At 42.3% G+C, this 17,501-nt stretch overlaps 1 protein-coding gene across 2 annotated transcripts; it reads left to right on the top strand.

Moving 5' to 3' along the window:
• The first annotated feature begins 5,082 nt into the window (after positions 1 to 5,082).
• LOC118392143 (SLAM family member 8-like) lies at positions 5,083 to 17,495 on the top strand. 2 transcript variants are annotated; one of them, XM_035783810.2, is made up of 7 exons: positions 5,083 to 5,186; positions 14,969 to 15,274; positions 15,392 to 15,661; positions 16,596 to 16,703; positions 16,926 to 16,982; positions 17,066 to 17,143; positions 17,241 to 17,495. In XM_035783810.2, the coding sequence occupies exons 2-6, from the start codon at positions 15,061 to 15,063 to the stop codon at positions 17,104 to 17,106; spliced, it is 690 nt and encodes a 229-aa protein (XP_035639703.2). In that variant the 5' UTR covers positions 5,083 to 5,186; positions 14,969 to 15,060; the 3' UTR covers positions 17,107 to 17,143; positions 17,241 to 17,495. The 2 variants fall into 2 exon arrangements, with proteins under 2 accessions (XP_035639703.2, XP_052357809.1); XM_052501849.1 differs by lacking the exon at positions 5,083 to 5,186 and adding an exon at positions 13,732 to 13,934.
• The last annotated feature ends 6 nt before the right edge of the window (positions 17,496 to 17,501 follow it).

The following is a 17,501-nucleotide window of genomic DNA, read 5'->3' as shown; positions in this document are numbered from 1 at the left end:
GAAATACTTTTGTAATCCAACTTTAGGTATTAGTAAACGTTAATAATCTATCAAATTGATCATGGGGTGATGTGTATTCAATAGCTCCATGTCTTGAAATCATGTTCAGAAATTGCTCATCCAAAACATCCTGTCGGAGACCGGAAGGAATGGGCTCTCTCTCACTCGTTTGACCAAGAAACAAAGGCCAGGCAATTGACAAGACTGGCGACATCGTGTGGAAGCTGTAGGACTTGCAATCTCAGCCCCATGTAATTTGCTTTCCATTAGACAATACATGCAAGTGGCGCATTGATATATTTTCCAGATTTTGGTGATCAGTTTTTCTTGCGCTTTTCGATGAAACACACGTTATGTTATAGTCACAGCCGTGATTTAACCAGTTCTAGAAACGTCGGAGTGTTTTCTATCCACACATACTAATCATATGCATATACTATATTCCTGGCATGAGTAGCAGGATGCTGAAATGTTGCGCGATTTTTAACTTCTTGCATGGAGCCATGCCGGATCCGGTAGCGTAATCATAGCCTCAAGCTCAATACTTAGCCTTTTGTTAACAACACTGTCATCTCAGATTTTCAAAAATATGCTTCTCAAGCATAGCAAACTAGCATTTGTGTAACAGTACTGATAGCTAGCGTATCATTTAGTGTTAGCATCAGCAGGAAACATTTTCACAAAAACCAGCAAAAACATTCAAATAAATAATTTACCTTTGAAGAACTTCGGATGTTTTCAATGAGGAGACTCTCAGTTAGATAGCAATGTTCAGTTTTTCCTGAAAGATTTTTGTGCAGGAGAAATCGGTCCGTTTGCTGCGTCACATTTGGCTACCAAAAAAAAACGAAAATTCGTTATCCAAACGCCAAACTTTTTTCCAAATTAACTCCATAATATCGACTGAAACATGGCAAACGTTGTTTAGAACCAATCCTCAAGGTGTTTTTCACATCTCTTCAATGATGCACACTTCCAGGAACGATACTTCTCTGTCTGTATCGCATAGTAAAATTACTGCCACTGAGAATTACGCACCAACGTAGACAAAGGACACCAGACGGGCCCCTGGCAAATGTAGTCTCTTATGGCCAATCTTCCAATGATATGCCTACAAATACGCCACAATGCTGGAGACATTGTGGCTCGTTCACAGCATATTCACAGCCATATAAGGAGACAATGGAAAACAGAGCGTCAAAAATCCTGCTCATTTCCTGTTTGAAGTTTCATCTTGGTTTCGCCTGTAGCATCAGTTCTGGGGCACTCACAGATAATATCTTTGCAGTTTTGGAAACGTCAGAGGGTTTTCTTTCCAAAGCTGCCAATTATATGCATAGTCGAGCATCTTTTCGTGACAAAATATTGCGTTTAAAACGGGCACGTTTTTAAATCTAATAATGACATAGCGCCCCCATAGGTTGAAGAGGTTAACAACACTGTCATCTCAGATTTTCAAAAATATGCTTTTCAACCATAGCAAAACAAGCATTTGTGTAGCAGCATTTAGCGTTAGCATAGCATTTAGTGTTAGCATTCAGCAGGCAACATTTTCACAAACAGAAAAACATTAAAATAAATAATTTACCTTTGAAGAACTTCGGATGTTTTCAATGAGGAGACTTTCAGTTAGATAGTAAATGTTCAGTTTTTCCTGAAAGATTATTTGTTTAGGAGAAATCGGTCCGTTTTCTGCGTCATGTTTGCTACCAAAATAAAACGAAAATTCAGTTATAAAAACGCCAAACTATTTTCCAAAATAACTCCATAATATCGACTGAAACATGGCAAACGTTGTTTAGAATCTATCCTCAAGGTGTGTTTCTACATATCTCTTCGATGGTATATCGTTCGTGGAAGTGTGCTTTCCCCTCTGAATCCCAAGGGAAAATGCCTGCAGCTGAAGATTACGATCAATTTAGACCAAAGGACACGGGCGGACCCCCTGGCAAATGTAGTCTCTTATGGCCAATCTTCCAATGATATGCCTACAAATACGTCACAATGCTGCAGACACCTTGGACTTAACGGCAGAGAGCTTAGCTCATTCATGGCACATTCACAGCCATATAAGGGGAGACGATGGAAAACAGAGCCTCAAAATTCTGCTCATTTCCTGTTTGAGGTTTCATCTTGGTTTCGCCTGTAGCATGAGTTCTGTGGCACTCACAGATAATATATTTGCAGTTTTGGAAACGTCAGAGTGTTTTCTTTCCAAAGCTGCCAATTATATGCATAGTCGAGCATCTTTTCGTGACAAAATATTGCGCTTAAAACGGGAACGTTTTTTTATCCAATAATGAAATAGCGCCCCCATAGCTTCAACCCTCCAGGCAAGCTTCAATGCCATACAACTCTCCTTCCGTGGCCTCCAATTGCTCTTAAATAAAAGTACAACTAAATGCATGCTCTTCAACCGATCGCTACCTGCACCTACCCGCCTGTCCAACATCACTACTCTGGACGGTTCTGACTTAGAATACGTGGACAACTACAAATACTTAGGTGTCTGGTTAGACTGTAAACTCTCCTTCCAGACCCATATCAAATATCTCCAATCCAAGGTTACATCTAGAATTGGCTTCCTATTTCACAACAAAGCATCCTTCACTCATGCTGCCAAACATAACCTTGTAAAACTGACCATCCTAACAATCCTCGACTTTGGCGATGTCATTTACAAAATAGCCTCCAATACCCTACTCAACAAATTGGATGCAGTCTATCACAGTGCAATCCGTTTGTCACCAAAGCCCCATATACTACCCACCATTGCGACCTGTACGCTCTCGTTGGCTGGCCCTCGCTTCATACTCGTCGCCAAACCCACTGGCTCCATGTCATCTACAAGACCCTGCTAGGTAAAGTCCCCCTTATCTCAGCTTGCTGGTCACCATAGCATCTCCCACCTGTAGCACACACTCCAGCAGGTATATCTCTCTAGTCACCCCCCAAAACCAATTATTTCTTTGGCCGCCTCCCCTTCCAGTTCTCTGCTGCCAATGACTGGAACAAACTACAAAATCTCCCTCACTAGCTTTAAGCACCAACTGTCAGAGCAGCTCACAGATTACTGCACCTGTACATAGCCCACCTATAATTTAGCCCAAACAACTACCCCTTTCCCTACTGTATTTAATTAATTAATTTATTTTGCTCCTTTGCACCCCATTATTTTTATTTCTACTTTCCACATTCTTCCATTGCAAATCTACCATTCCGGTGTTTTACTTGCTATATTGTATTTACTTTGCCACCATGGCCTTTTTTTTTGCCTTTACCTCCCTTATCTCACCTCATTTGCTCACATCGTATATAGACTTGTTTATACTGTATTATTGACTGTATGTTTGTTTTACTCCATGTGTAACTCTGTGTCGTTGTATGTGTCGAACTGCTTTGCTTTATCTTGGCCAGGTCGCAATTGTAAATGAGAAATTGTTCTCAACTTGCCTACCTGGTTAAATAAAGGTGAAATAAATCAAATAAATAAAAAAGGTAAAATTGATTACTGGAACAGCCATAACAATAAAGGGTGAAATAAGTCGAACTACTAACTACTATTGGATTAGTTTGATTGGTTGATTAATCTTATGCTACACAAACATAGATACCATACATTTTTTCTAAAGTACATGCAAATACACAGGTATTGAAACAAACCATTCTGAAAATCAACCTGCAAGAGATCATGCTGAAATAATGAAAATGATAATGATTGGTGTGGTTTTGAGTTATTTTGAGCAAACATGAATTTGTAATTTTACTCAACAAGTTTGTTCAAATTACAACTGACTTCAAGCAGAGTTTCTTGACTAAAGACACAAACACATTGGCTCAAATACTTGTCCTTTTTAAGTCCACTCAACTTGCATAATAACACTAAATAAGTAATTGGTTAAGTTTGACTTTTTGTGTATGAAATTAAAAGTCTGAGGAACTTCACATTTGGTCAGCTGTTTGTCATAGTTGAGGGGTCATGGTTTGCTCTCTTCCTCTTTAGCAGTGTGGGTTTGTGAAGGAAGGTGCTGTGTGATGTTGATCAGAGAGAGTCAAATAGAGAAATGGAGTCATATGCAAAAACCTGCAAAAACCTAGTTGTTGGGCTGATGAGCACACATGAAAAGTTGTGCAAGGATGTATGTCCTTTTCAGAGAGAAGAATGACAATGTTCTGGCATCATACATTTTCTGTAGTTCACTTATTAATTTCTCTCTTTTTCATTCAATCTATCACTGTGATCACTACTTTCCTGGGTTATTACTTTGAACAGTTGACAGACTGTAACTCAAGAACATCTACATGCAGTTGACCTCCAAATAGCTACAACATAAACCAAATGATAAACATGCCATGACCTCAAACCTTTGACACCTCTCTTAGTGACATTAAAGATTGTACTGAAAATGTAAACATGACCAGGTATGGTAAATGCAATATTGACTTCACTTTTTTACACAAATATGTTATTATTCACATACTATAGTTTTCTCTTCCTCCCATAGAAAGACAGTGTTGATGTGTTCATTCATTTCACAGTAAGAGGAAGTTGTGTAGAAATGAACATGACAATAGATGCTATTTTTTTCTGTTTTTCGTTAAGCATCTGTACCTTTCTAATTTTGTCAAAGCCCCATTCGTGTCTGGAATACAGGGAACTGTCGGGGTCCAGAGGACACGCTGGTATCGACAGTCACTTACCAGCTGACTCAGATGGAGCACACTTCACTTATGTGCTACTCTGTGAGTATGATGAATGTATTTACCTTTATTTTAAATTTTGCTAGCTAACTATTTCCCTTTATTGGAAGAGAAAATGTTTCAACCATAGAATATAGTATGTCACATATGCGCAACAGATGACAACGTTGTTTGGTTACCGACTGTTACGGATACAAGTATCCTGTGTGTTATCCTGTGTGTGTGTGGTTCTTTTCCCTCCTTCTCCCCTCACAGGTGAAAATCATCAATCCCCAATCAGTCAACAATCATCAATCAGAAGACACACCTCCTCCTGTTTCCTACCCAATCACAGTTCCTTTCCCTTGGTTTAAAAAGCCATCAGTTGTTTGCTCTAGAGCTCAATCTCTGTAAATGCCATGTCTGTAGGTCTCTGTGTTTCGCTCGCTCGTTGTGTATTAACATCTCTTTTGTTTGAGCACCTCCGTAGCACTTTGTTATTACCTGTGAGTATTGTTTTGGTTATGGTGTTTGTTTGCTGGTGAGAAAAGTGGAAACCAAGACAAGTCGCCCATGGGCATACACTACCCGTAGGTAGACTTTGTTAAATACACTAGCTAGAACTGGGTGGACCACCCACTGTATTTTTGGTTAGTTAGCTGTTAAAGTAGGCTAGTCTAGCTTAGGGGTGTTTTTGAATACTTATTGTTTCTTTCCTTGGGTCCAGCTCAGCCCCTTTTCCTGCCCCCCCCCATTACTGTGTGTTTACAAACCTTGAGTTTGACGGTAGATTTCAGTTGTCGTAGTTATTTCGTTCTCACTTTTACTTTGTCACTATTAGAAAGGGCAGGCTAATTTGTGGCGCTTTCACGGCCATATAAGGAGACAATGAAAATGTTACGGGTCTCATTACCACCCCCCTAGACTGTCGGGCCAAAAGGGATTTGTAACACCGACTACAGAGGAATGGAGATGTTGGTCAATGCAGCTTTACTTCTTCTATAGTATGAGCCTGAGACAGGAATCAATTTTATTTACCTTTTATTTAACTAGGCAAGTTAGTTGCCAACAAATTCTCATTTAGAATGACGGCCTACCTGGACCAAAACCATAACCCGACGGTGCTGGGCCAATTGTGCGCCGCCTATGGGACTCCCAATAATGGCCTGTTGTGATACAGTACGCGATGAGTTACATTACACGTTTCTTTGCCTTATACTGAAATAATCTAATCAGTTTATTTGTCACGTGTGCCTAATACAACAGGTTTAGTGGACCTTGCAGTGAGGTGCTTACTTACAGGCTCTAACCAATGGTGCGGGGAAAAAAGGTGTGTGTGTGTGTGTGTGTGTGTGTAAAGAAATAAGACATTTGAAAAAAGAGTAGCAAGGCTATATACAGACACCTGTTGGTCGGGCTTATTGAGGTGGTGTGTACATGTGGGTATGGTTGGAGTGGCTGCATGTATGATGAACGGAGAGTAGCAGCGGCGTAACAATAGGGGTTGGGGTGGGGGGTGGCGCACGATGCAAATGGTCCGGGTGGCCATTTTGTTACCTGTTCAGGAGTTTTATGGCTTGGGGGTGGAGGCTGTTGAGAGGCCTTTTTGTTCTAGACTTGGCAATGTGGTGGTAGAGAGAGCGGTCTGTGGCTGGGGTGGCTGGGGTCTTTGACAATTTTTGGGGCCTTCCTCAGACACTGCCTGGTTTGGAGGTCCTGGATGGCGGGCAGCTTTGCCCCGGTGATGTGCTGGGCCGTGCGCACTGCCCTCTGAAGTGCCTTGCGGTCGGAGGCTGAGCGGTTGCTGTACCGGGCAGTGATGCAACCGGTCGGGATGCTCTCGATGTTGCAGCTGTAGGACCTTTTGAGGATCTCAGGACCCATGCCAAATATTTTTAGTTTCCTGAGGGGGAATAGGCTTTGTCGTGCCCTCTTCACAATTGTCTTGGTGTGTTTGGACCATTCTGGTTTGTTGTTGATGTGGACACCGAGGAGTTTGGAGCTCTCAACCTGCTCCACTGTAGCCCCGTCGATGAGAGAGGGGACGTGCTCGGTCCTCCTTTTCCTGTAGTCCACAGTCCTCTCCTTGGTCTTGTTTGCGTTTGGGGATGGGTTGTTGCCGGTGGTCTGGCACCACCTGGCCAGGTCTCTGGAGCCTCCTCCCCGTCGATGAGCTGTCGGTCCTCCTTTTCCTGTAGTCCAGTCCTCTCTCTTGGTCTTGTTTGCGTTGGGGGATGGGTTGTTCTGGCACCACCCGGCCTACCTCCTCCCTTTATGTCTGTTGTCGGTGATCAGGCCTACCACTGGCTTGGTGGTGGTGTTGGGGCCGTGCCTGGCCATGCAGTCGTGGGTGAATGGGGAGTGCAGGAGGGAGACTGAGCACGCACCCTGGGGAGCTCCAATGTTGAGGATGAGCGGCAGATGTGTTATACTCTACCCTCACCACCTGGGGGTGGCTCTGTCAGAAGTCCACAATCCAGTTGCAGAGGGAGGTGTTTAGTCCCAGGTTCCTTAGCATGGTGATGAGCTTTGAGGTTACTATGGTGGTAGGGCAGTGTAGAGTGCAATAGAGATGGCATCATCAGTGGATCTGTTTGGGCGGTATGCAAATTGAGTGGGTCTAGGTTTCTGGGATAATGGTGTTGATGTGAGCCATTACCAGCCTTTCAAAGCCCATCATTGCTACGGACGTGAATGTAACGGCTCTGTAGTCATTTAGGCAGGTTGCCTTTGTGTTCTTGGGCACCAGAGGTCGACCGAATATGTTTTTTCAACGCCGATACTGATTATTGAGGACCTAAAAGCCGATACCGATTAATCGGCCATTTTTTAAAAATGTATTTGTAATAATGACAATTACAACAATACTGAATGAACACTTATTTTAACTTAATATAATACATCAATAAAAATCAATTTAGCCTCAAATAAATAATGAAACATGTTCAATTTGGTTTAAATAATGCAAAAACAAAGTGTTGAGAAGTAAAAGTGCAATATGTGCCATGTAAAAAAGCTAATGTTTGAGTTCCTTGCTCATGAGAACATATGAAAGTTGGTGGTTCCTTTTTAACAATGAGACTTCAATATTCCCAGGTAAGAGGTTTTAGGTTGTAGTTAATATAGTATTTATAGTACTTTCTCTCTATACCATTTGTATTTCATATACCTTTGACTATTGGATGTTCTTTTTAGGCACTATAGTATTGCCAGTGTAACGGTATAGCTTCCGTCCTCTCCTCGCCCCTACCTGGGCTCGAACCAGGAACACATTGACAACAGCCACATTCAAGCAGCTTTACCCTTCGCCCAACAAAAGTCAGCCGCATATGCTGCAGAGCAAGGGGAATAACTACTCCAAGTCTCAGAGCGAGTGACGTTTGAAACGCTATTAGCGTACACCCAGCTAACTAGCTAGCCATTTCACATCGGTTACACCAGCCATAGGCTTGAGGCTGATAGGCTTGAAATCATAAACAGCGCTGTGCTTGCGAAGTGCTGTCTCAGGCAAAACGCACTAAAGTGCTGTTTGAATGAATGATTACAAGCCTGCTGCTGCTGCCTACCATCGCTCAGTCAGACTGCTCTATCAAATCATAGACTTAATTATAACATAATAACACACAGAAATACGAGCCTTTGGTCATTAATATGGTCGAATCCTGAAACTATAATTTCAAAACAAAACGCTTATTATTTCAGTGAAATACGGATACCGTTCGGTATTTTATCGAAAGGGTGGCATCCCTAAGTCTAAATATTCTTGTTACATTGCACAACCTTCAATCTTATGTCATAATTACGTAAAATTCTGGCAAATTAGTTCGCAATGAACCAGGCGGCCCAAACTGTTGCATATACACTGACTCTGCGTGCAATGAAGGCAAGATAAATGACACCATTTCACCTGGTTAATATTGCCTGCTAACTTGGATTTATTTTAGCTAAATATGGAGGTTTAAAAATATGTACTTCTGTGTATTGATTTTAAGAAAGGCATTGGTGTTTATGGTTAGGTACAGTCATCCAACGATTGTGCTTTTTTCGCAAATGCACTTTTGTTAAATCATCCCCCAGCGTTGCATCGATTATATGCAACGTAGGACATGCTAGATAAACAAGTAATATCATCAACCATGTGTTGATAGTCACTGTAGGTCATATTGATTTGAAACTTAGTTTTGTGGGAACAACCCCAAACCTAGTTGTGTGACTTGCTTCTGCTATCCAAGATTGTACATTTTTCAACAATGAGCTTCTTCAAATAATTTCACGCCTTCTACCATGGATGGCACAGTAGCACAGTAGCTTCCTGTCCTCATCAATGGACAATGGTGCTTGCCTACGGAGCTGTGAGGGGAACGGCACCTCAGTACCTCCAGGCTCTGATCAGGCCCTACACCCAAACAAGGGCACTGCGTTCATCCACCTCTGGCCTGCTCGCCCCCTACCACTGAGGAAGTACAGTTCCCGCCAGCCCAGTCAAAACTGTTCGCTGCACTGGCTCCCCAATGGTGGAACAAACTCCCTCACGACGCCAGGACAGCGGAGTCAATCACCACCTTCCGGAGACACCTGAAACCCCACCTCTTTAAGGAATACCTAGGATAGGATAAAGTAATCCATCTCACCCCCCCCCCCTTAAAAGATTTAGATGCACTACTGTAAAGTGGCTGTTCCACTGGATGTCATAAGGTGAATGCACCAATTTGTAAGTCGCTCTGGATAAGAGCGTCTGCTAAATGACTTAAATGTAAATGTAAATACAGCCTGGAATTGAACCAGGGTCTGTAGGGGATGTGATACAGCCTGGAATTGAACTAGGGTCTGTAGGGGATGCCTCTAACACTGAGATGCAGTGCCTTATACCACTGTACCACTCATGTGTCTATATAGTGTAGTTTTATACTATATACAGAAAGGTCCAAAATTATTGGCATCCTTGATTAAAAGTACCATTAATAAATTGACAGGTGATTCATTTGTTAGAGTGGCCAATGATTTCAAGTCTATATGTAGGCAGCAGCTTCTCTGTGTTAGTGAAGGCTAACCTGTTGAATCTAGGGGGCACTATTTTCATTTTTGGAAAAATAATGTTCCCAAAGTAAACAGGTAATTTTCTCTGGACAAGATGCCAGAATATGCATATAATTGACAGCTTAAGATAGACAACACTCTAAAGTTTCCAAAACTGTAAAAATATTGTCTGAGTATAACAGAACTGATATTGCAGGCGAAAGCCTGAGGAAAATCCAATCAGCGTCCCAATTGAGCAGTGAATGAGATCAACCAGATTACTTTTTCTATGGCTTCCATAATGTGTCTAGTGTCACAATACATCGTTTCAGGCTTTTATTTTGAAAAATTAGCCTGAACGTCAACATTGCGTCAGTGGTTAGCTGGAGTCTCTCAGAGTTTTGTGCGTAAGAGAAAAATGCGGCCATTGTTTCTCTCTTTTCTACTAAGAAGCCACCTGTCCCGGTTGATATTATCGAATTGATATTTGAAAAACACCTTGAGGATTGATTATAAACAACGTTTTCTATGTTTCTGTCGATATTATGGAGCTAATTTGGAATATTTTTCGGCGTTGTCGTGACCGCAATTTCCAGTCGAATTCTCAGCCAAATGTGAAGAACTAACGGAGTTATTTCGGCTACAACAATAATATTTTTGGAAAAAAGGAACATTTGCTATCAAACTTGGAGTCTTGTGAGTGAAAACATCCAATGCTCATCAAAGGTAAACTATTTAATTTGATTGCTTTTCTGATTTTCATGACCAGGTTGCCTGCTGCTAGCTAGGCATAATGCTATGCTAGGCTATCGATAAACTTACACAAATGCTTGTCTTGCTTTGGCTGTAAAGCATATTTTCAAAATCTGACATGACAGGGTGATTAACAAAAGGCTAAGCTGTGTTTCAATATATTTTAATATGAATATGAATATTTTCTAGTTATATTTTTGTCATTGTCAACTTTTCCAGAACCTAATTTGGTCAAACCTCCTTTCAGCCTAGTATAGATCTTATGCTCCACAATGTGTGATTTTTTTAAAGGGGCAACCTGCTATTTCTACATCAAATGTTGGACTTAATTATATCTACCCATTGAATCTTGAAGAATATAACATAAATGCCCCATTAGCAAAGTTAAAATGCCATACCCCATCAGCTGAAGACCCATTGCGATTTTCATAATGATTTTTTGGGGAAGGGTGTGCTTGAAAATAAAAGTTCTTCTCAATTTTATGATGTCATATACTCTGCAGGAGTTCCTTTTTAATATTGAAATGTGGACATGCACGTCTACGATGGCAAAGCGGTCTTCCAAGTAAGCAAATGTTAGACTCGTGAGCCAAGGTGTGGTATTTACACAGAAACAATATTGAATATTTCCATTACTGTGTTGAGTTCCAAGTAGAAGAGGGGCCTTTGTCAGTAACCAGGGAACCACTACTTTCCGAGAAAGTTAGCAGGTGTTTCATTTCCCTCAGCCACACTGACCTATGAGCATGCAGAAGAAGTCATGCAAACACTTCTGCAGGCATATGAAGCCAAGATGAAAACACACATACTGTTATGATATTTTTGCTCTCTCTCACTCGCTCTCTCTAAACCCCCGTCTAGTCCTCTTTCTGTATCCCTCCTTTTGACTTTCTGCAACTTTGAGTGGTCAGCTCCTAAAATAACACAGCTACCGGTATGTATCGGAGTAATACCATGACGTGGACTGGGATATGTTTCGTATTGGTTCAGATAACAACACTGACGAATACGCTGATTCGGTGTGCGAGTTCATTAGAACGTGCGTTGAAGATGTCGTTCCCATAGCAACGATTAAAACATTCCTTAACCAGAAACCGTGGATTGATGGCAGCATTTGCGTGAAACTGAAAGCGCGAACCACTGCTTTTAATCAGGGCAAGGTGACTGGTAACATGACCGAATACAAACAGTGCAGCTATCCCCTCCGCGAGGCTATCAAACAAGCTAAGCGTCAGTACAGAGACAAAGTAGAGTTGCCACTGACACGGCCTGCAACGGAAACATGCGGACTCTCCTTCACTGCAGCCGAGGTGAGTAAGACATTTAAACGTGTTAACCCTCGCAAGGCTGTAGGCCCAGCCGGCATCCCCAGCCTCGCCCTCAGAGCATGCGCAGACCAGCTGGCCGGTGTGTTTACGGACATATTCAATCAATCCCTACACCAGTCTGCTGTTCCCACATGCTTCAAGAGGGCCACCATTGTTCCTGTTCCCAAGAAAGCTAAGGTAACTGAACTAAATGACTACCGCCCCGTAGCACTCACTTCCGTCATCATGAAGTGCTTTGAGAGACTAGTCAAGGACCATATCACCTCCACCCTACCTGACACCCTAGACCCACTCCAATTTGCTTACCGCCCAAATAGGTCCACAGACGACGCAATCTCAACCACACTGCACACTGCCCTAACCCATCTGGACAAGAGGAATACCTATGTGAGAATGCTGTTCATCGACTACAGCTCGGCATTCAACACCATAGTACCCTCCAAGCTCGTCATCAAGCTCGAGACCCTGGGTCTCGACCCCGCCCTGTGCAACTGGGTACTGGACTTCCTGACGGGCCGCCCCCAGGTGGTGAGGGTAGGCAACAACATCTCCACCCCGCTGATCCTCAACACTGGGGTCCCACAAGGGTGCGTTCTGAGCCCTCTCCTGTACTCCCTGTTCACCCACGACTGCGTGGCCACGCACGCCTCCAACTCAATCATCAAGTTTGCGGACGACACAACAGTGGTAGGCTTGATTACCAACAACGACAAAACTGCCCGCAGGGAGGAGGTGAGGGCCCTCGGGAGTGTGGTGTCAGGAAAATAACCTCGCACTCAACAAAACTAAGGAGATGATTGTGGACTTCAGGAAACAGCAGAGTGAACACCCCCCTATCCACATCGATGGAACAGTAGTGGAGAGGGTAGCAAGTTGTAAGTTCCTCGGCATACACATCACAGACAAACTGAATTGGTCCACTCACACAGACAGCATTGTGAAGAAGGCGCAGCAGCGCCTCTTCGACCTCAGGAGGCTGAAGAAATTCGGCTTGCACTCAAACTTCTACAGATGCACAATCGAGAGCATCCTGGCGGGCTGTATCACCGCCTGGTACGGCAACTGCTCCGCCCACAACCGTAAGGCTCTCCAGAGGGTAGTGAGGTCTGAACAACGCATCACCGGGGGCAAACTACCTGCCCTCCAGGACACCTAAACCACCCGATGTTACAGGAAGGCCATAAAGATAATCAAGGACAACAACCACCTGAGCCACTGCCTGTTCACCCCGCTATCATCCAGAAGGCGAGGTCCGTACAGGTGCATCAAAGCTGGGACCGAGAGACTGAAAAACAGCTTCTATCTCAAGGCCATCAGACTGTTAAACAGCCACCACTAACATTGAGCACTGACACTGACTCAACTCCAGCCACTTTAATAATGGGAATTGATGGGAAATGATGTAAATATATCACTAGCCATGTTAAACAATGCTACCTTATATAATGTTACATACCCTACATTATTCATCTCATATGCATGCGTATATACTGTACTCTATCATCTACTGCATCCTTATGTAATACATGTATCACTGGCCACTTTAACTATGCCACTTTGTTTACATACTCATCTCATATGTATATACTGTACTCGATACCATCTACTGTATCTTGCCTATGCTGCTCTGTACCATCACTCATTCATATATCTTTATGTACATATTCTTTATCCCCTTACACTGTGTATAAGACAGTAGTTTTGGAATTGTTAGATGTTTGTTATTACTGCATTGTCGGAACTAGAAGCACAAGCATTTCGCTACACTCGCATTAACATCTGCTAACCATGTGTATGTGACAAATAACATTTGATTTGATTTGACCATTAACCACACAACCAGCAGCAGCTTGGAAACACATGCTCCAAAACCACCATCAGACTGATTAACACAGTGACAAACCCCAAATAGTGCCAAAGCCCACGCCTCATACGGGAATTATTTTTTTTTAAACAGCAGCCCTCGTCAAAAGGAGGTCTCTACTCTTTCTTCTCTGTGTGTTTTGGTTAGTCAACTGCTAGCTGCCAGTGACAGTGATGAGTACATACAGCCAGAGGAAGCAGTCATACAACGCCTTAAAGAGATGTTTGGTTGTCCCTTCTCCTCCTTCTCAAAACAGGGAATACTACTTATCCTACTCTCTAACCTCCACTATGGTAAGTTTAGTAAATAAATAAATAACTTCCTCTTGTTCATGCTTTGTATTTATTGCATGGGCTTTCTTGTATTATAAAGTTAGTAAAACCGTTAGAGAAAGCTAACTTCCTTGTTGGTCTTTGCAACGGTGTGTGTTGACTGTAGATTGCCTAGTAATCAATGATTGGTTGGGTATTTAGGATCTTTTGCTTTATTACTGTGTGATAACAGCTACATAATACCTATATTTAGCAACATATCATGATGAAGTGATTCAGCAGTTTAGAATGAGTGCCGATGGTGTGGTTGGGTCGGCAGCTGTTGCAGTGCTTCTCGAACGCAACAAATCTTATGATGTGAAACGCATGTCATTCAGTAAATGTAAGGCAATACGGGACTGTATCAAATGATTGTTTTTATTACATAATAAGATACACTGCAGGACTAGGATAACTGCAGTTATGCCCTAACTATCCCCCCTCATTGAGTTGTAACTTTATTTTGTCTTAATTATTATTATATTATTATTATGCCCAGATTATTTTTTTGTGTAAGGGTTTATAATTTGTTACTTGCAGTACATGACACATTTCAGGTGAATAATTAAACATTAAACACAGTGTGGTTTGTACTTGTGAGCTGAGGAGAGGTTATCAGATCCACCCCCACTTCTCTTTTCCTGTCATCTCATCCTGTTCTGCTGAATGTTGGGGAGGGGGTGGACTTTAATGAATTTAAAAAGGACCCACACACAGATGTATATAAAGTGAAAATATACAAAGTTCCACATACAGCATAAATGAAACCTGGAAATGCGCTGTATATAAATCCAATTCATTATAATCTATTATTGATTATGTAGGACTTTGCATTGCAGTGTATTATTCATGTAAGACACACTACACTGTAACAAGTATTACAGTGTAACAATGAGTAATTACAACACTTGCTATACAGTACGTACATGAATAATTACACAGTAGTAAGTGCACTGCAATGTAAAGAGTAACCATTGATTGGTGTCAGAATGCTAATGTACATGTTTGTGTTTCAGGTGTGGGTGTTTCTTCATACCGGTCGTTCCACAAGACAGTAGGGGACTCCGTGGAGATCCCTGCAGGCTTAGAGGGGCATAATGTCACCATAATGCAGTGGAAGTTCAGAGGGAAGGATATTGCAGAATTCAACTCAGAAGTTGTATATTCACTAGGATCCCAGTTCGAGGGGAGACTAGAGATGAATGTCATTAACTTCAGTTTAACCATTAGGAAACTGACTCTGCAAGACTCAGGGGAATTTCTAGTTAGTGCTGAAACAGACGAGCAGATTCCCACTAAGGCTGTCACTCTTCAGGTTCATGGTAGGCAGCTATCAGCTTTTTTGCATAGTTTGTTTCCTTTTCTATGACTATAGTGTTAATGACATCTTCCATCCATTGTCTTACACTGGTATCATCTCGTTGACGGCTCTCTCTCAGAGCCTATATCGAAGATGGTGATCCAGACAGACATCAAGCTATTGGCCAACCACTCCTGTACGGTACGGCTGGTGTGCAACGTGTCCTGCTACCCCAACATTACCTACACGTGGGAGAGAGACAATGAGATCTACGGTGACGCCCAGCAGATTCACTTCTCTCTCTCACCAGCAGAGAGAGACATCAATGTAAAGTGCAACGCCTCCAACCTAGTCAGTTGGAAAACTGCCTCTACGACAGTAAAGTGTAGTAATGACACAACCACCCCAGGTACCTAGATATCATAATAATCCCTTCTATACACTTTTCAGTGTGCTTATAGGCTTATGTTGTCAAGTAGAATATGTAATACCTTTGATTACATTTACATCATTTAGCAGACACTTTTATCCGGCTCAGGGGTTCAAATGGTGTGTGAAAAACGCTGTCTCAGATACCACTCCAGAATCCCCCATAAGTGTTCAATTGGGATGAGACCTGGTGACTGAGACACACACACACCCTTTAAACCCCCTATAATCCATTGAGACCCCTCTTTCAAAGTCATTGACATCTCTTCTTCTAGTCACGGAAGCCAAAATAATGGACCACTGGGTTTTTTTTTAAAACCCTTTTTTTTTCTCCCCAATTTCGTGGTATCCAATTGGTAGTTTCAGTCTTGTCCCATCGCTGCAACTCCCGTACAGACTCAGGAGAGGCAAAGGTTGAGAGCCGTGCGTCCTCCGAAACACAACCCAGGCAAGCTGCACTGCTTCTTGACACAATGCCCGCTTAACACGGAAGCCAGCCACACTAATGTGTCGGAGGAAACACCGTACAACTGGCGACGGTGTCAGTGTGCATTGCGCCCGGTCCACCACAGGAGTCGCTAGAATGCAATGGGACAAGAACATCCCTGCCGGCCAAACCCTCCCCTAACCAGGACGATGCTGGGCTAGCACTGCAGTGCCTTAGACCACTGTGCCACTCGGGAGGACCGCAACTGGGCATTTTTATTCAGGACCCCAAGCATGACGGGATGTTAATTGCTTAATTAATTCAAGAACCACACCTGTGTGGAAGCACCTGGTTTCATTTTACTTTGTATCTGTCATTTACTCAAGGGTTTCCTTTATTTTGGCAGTTACCTGTATTAAGACATAGAGCCCTGTAGTCGTTATCATACTGTATAGTCTAATCATGTGTGGTGTACAATATGTGACAGGACAGGCATGGTATTCCATCTACATCGGAGTATCAGTAGGAGGCGCTGTGGTGCTGATCCTCACTGTAGCTGTGGCAGTGTGCTACTGCAGGAAACACCGTAACAAAGGTATGTACAGCTTAGGGCTCTCAGCTGTACTTAAAGTGACATTTCAGGTGGTTCTAGAATAATTCTTCAGCTGATATGATTTTGTTTTCAATTTGGGGATTTACTAAAAATTGGTAAAGGAGTGAAACCCGTTATGAGTGTTTATTTATTCCTGGGTATGTTTGTTGATATCCTGTTTGAAATGTTTCTGATTGGTTGATATTTTGTTCTTATTAAACACAGCAGATCTAACTGACAACACAATATATGCTGATGTTATGGACTACACAATAATTAGATGTAAGTATACATTGCCTTATTATGTATCTGAATGTGTTAAAGCTGTATGTACTGTATTGTAATGGGCTGTATTTTGATTCCAGACAAGATCAAACAGTCATCTAAACCCAATATCCATCTATGAAACTGTCAATGATCTGGTTATCCCAAGATTGAACAAGGTAAGATTGAATGGAAGAATATGAAGTCTACTTTGAGAAAAGTCACTACTTTTCTTGATGCTGAAACAGTTTCTTCGTGATTATTTTTCACATGTAGCCGCAGACTGTGTATGACAAGATCACGTTTGGATGCCGGGAAGCCCACCTTCTCCTTTCCAGGAAGTATTGTGAGCTGAACAGGATGTGGTCACAGGCTGTGCCTTCCATAGATATGGAACCCTCTGCATCTTACACGTGTACATTCTGAAGATAGGCCTAGATGTTTCTGTTAAATTTCACGCCCTACACTATTTGTTTACTTTTTCACGATTGTAATCTTCCCCCTTTGTTGATCTCATATATACAAAGTCGACGATAA

The sequence above is a fragment of the Oncorhynchus keta genome, unplaced genomic scaffold (assembly GCF_023373465.1).
Source record: "Oncorhynchus keta strain PuntledgeMale-10-30-2019 unplaced genomic scaffold, Oket_V2 Un_contig_14447_pilon_pilon, whole genome shotgun sequence".
Lineage (NCBI taxonomy): Eukaryota > Metazoa > Chordata > Actinopteri > Salmoniformes > Salmonidae > Oncorhynchus > Oncorhynchus keta.
Note: the sequence above shows the minus strand (reverse complement) of the source record. Positions and strands in the feature narration are given on the sequence as shown.

Coding starts and splice junctions, on each gene's coding strand:
- LOC118392143 (XM_052501849.1), top strand. CDS start 13,862: ATGTTTGGTTGTCCCTTCTCCTCCTTCTCAAAACAGGGAATACTACTT. Junction 13,935..14,968: donor ACTCTCTAACCTCCACTATG/GTAAGTTTAGTA, acceptor TTTGTGTTTCAG/GTGTGGGTGTTTCTTCATAC. Junction 15,662..16,595: donor TAATGACACAACCACCCCAG/GTACCTAGATAT, acceptor AATATGTGACAG/GACAGGCATGGTATTCCATC.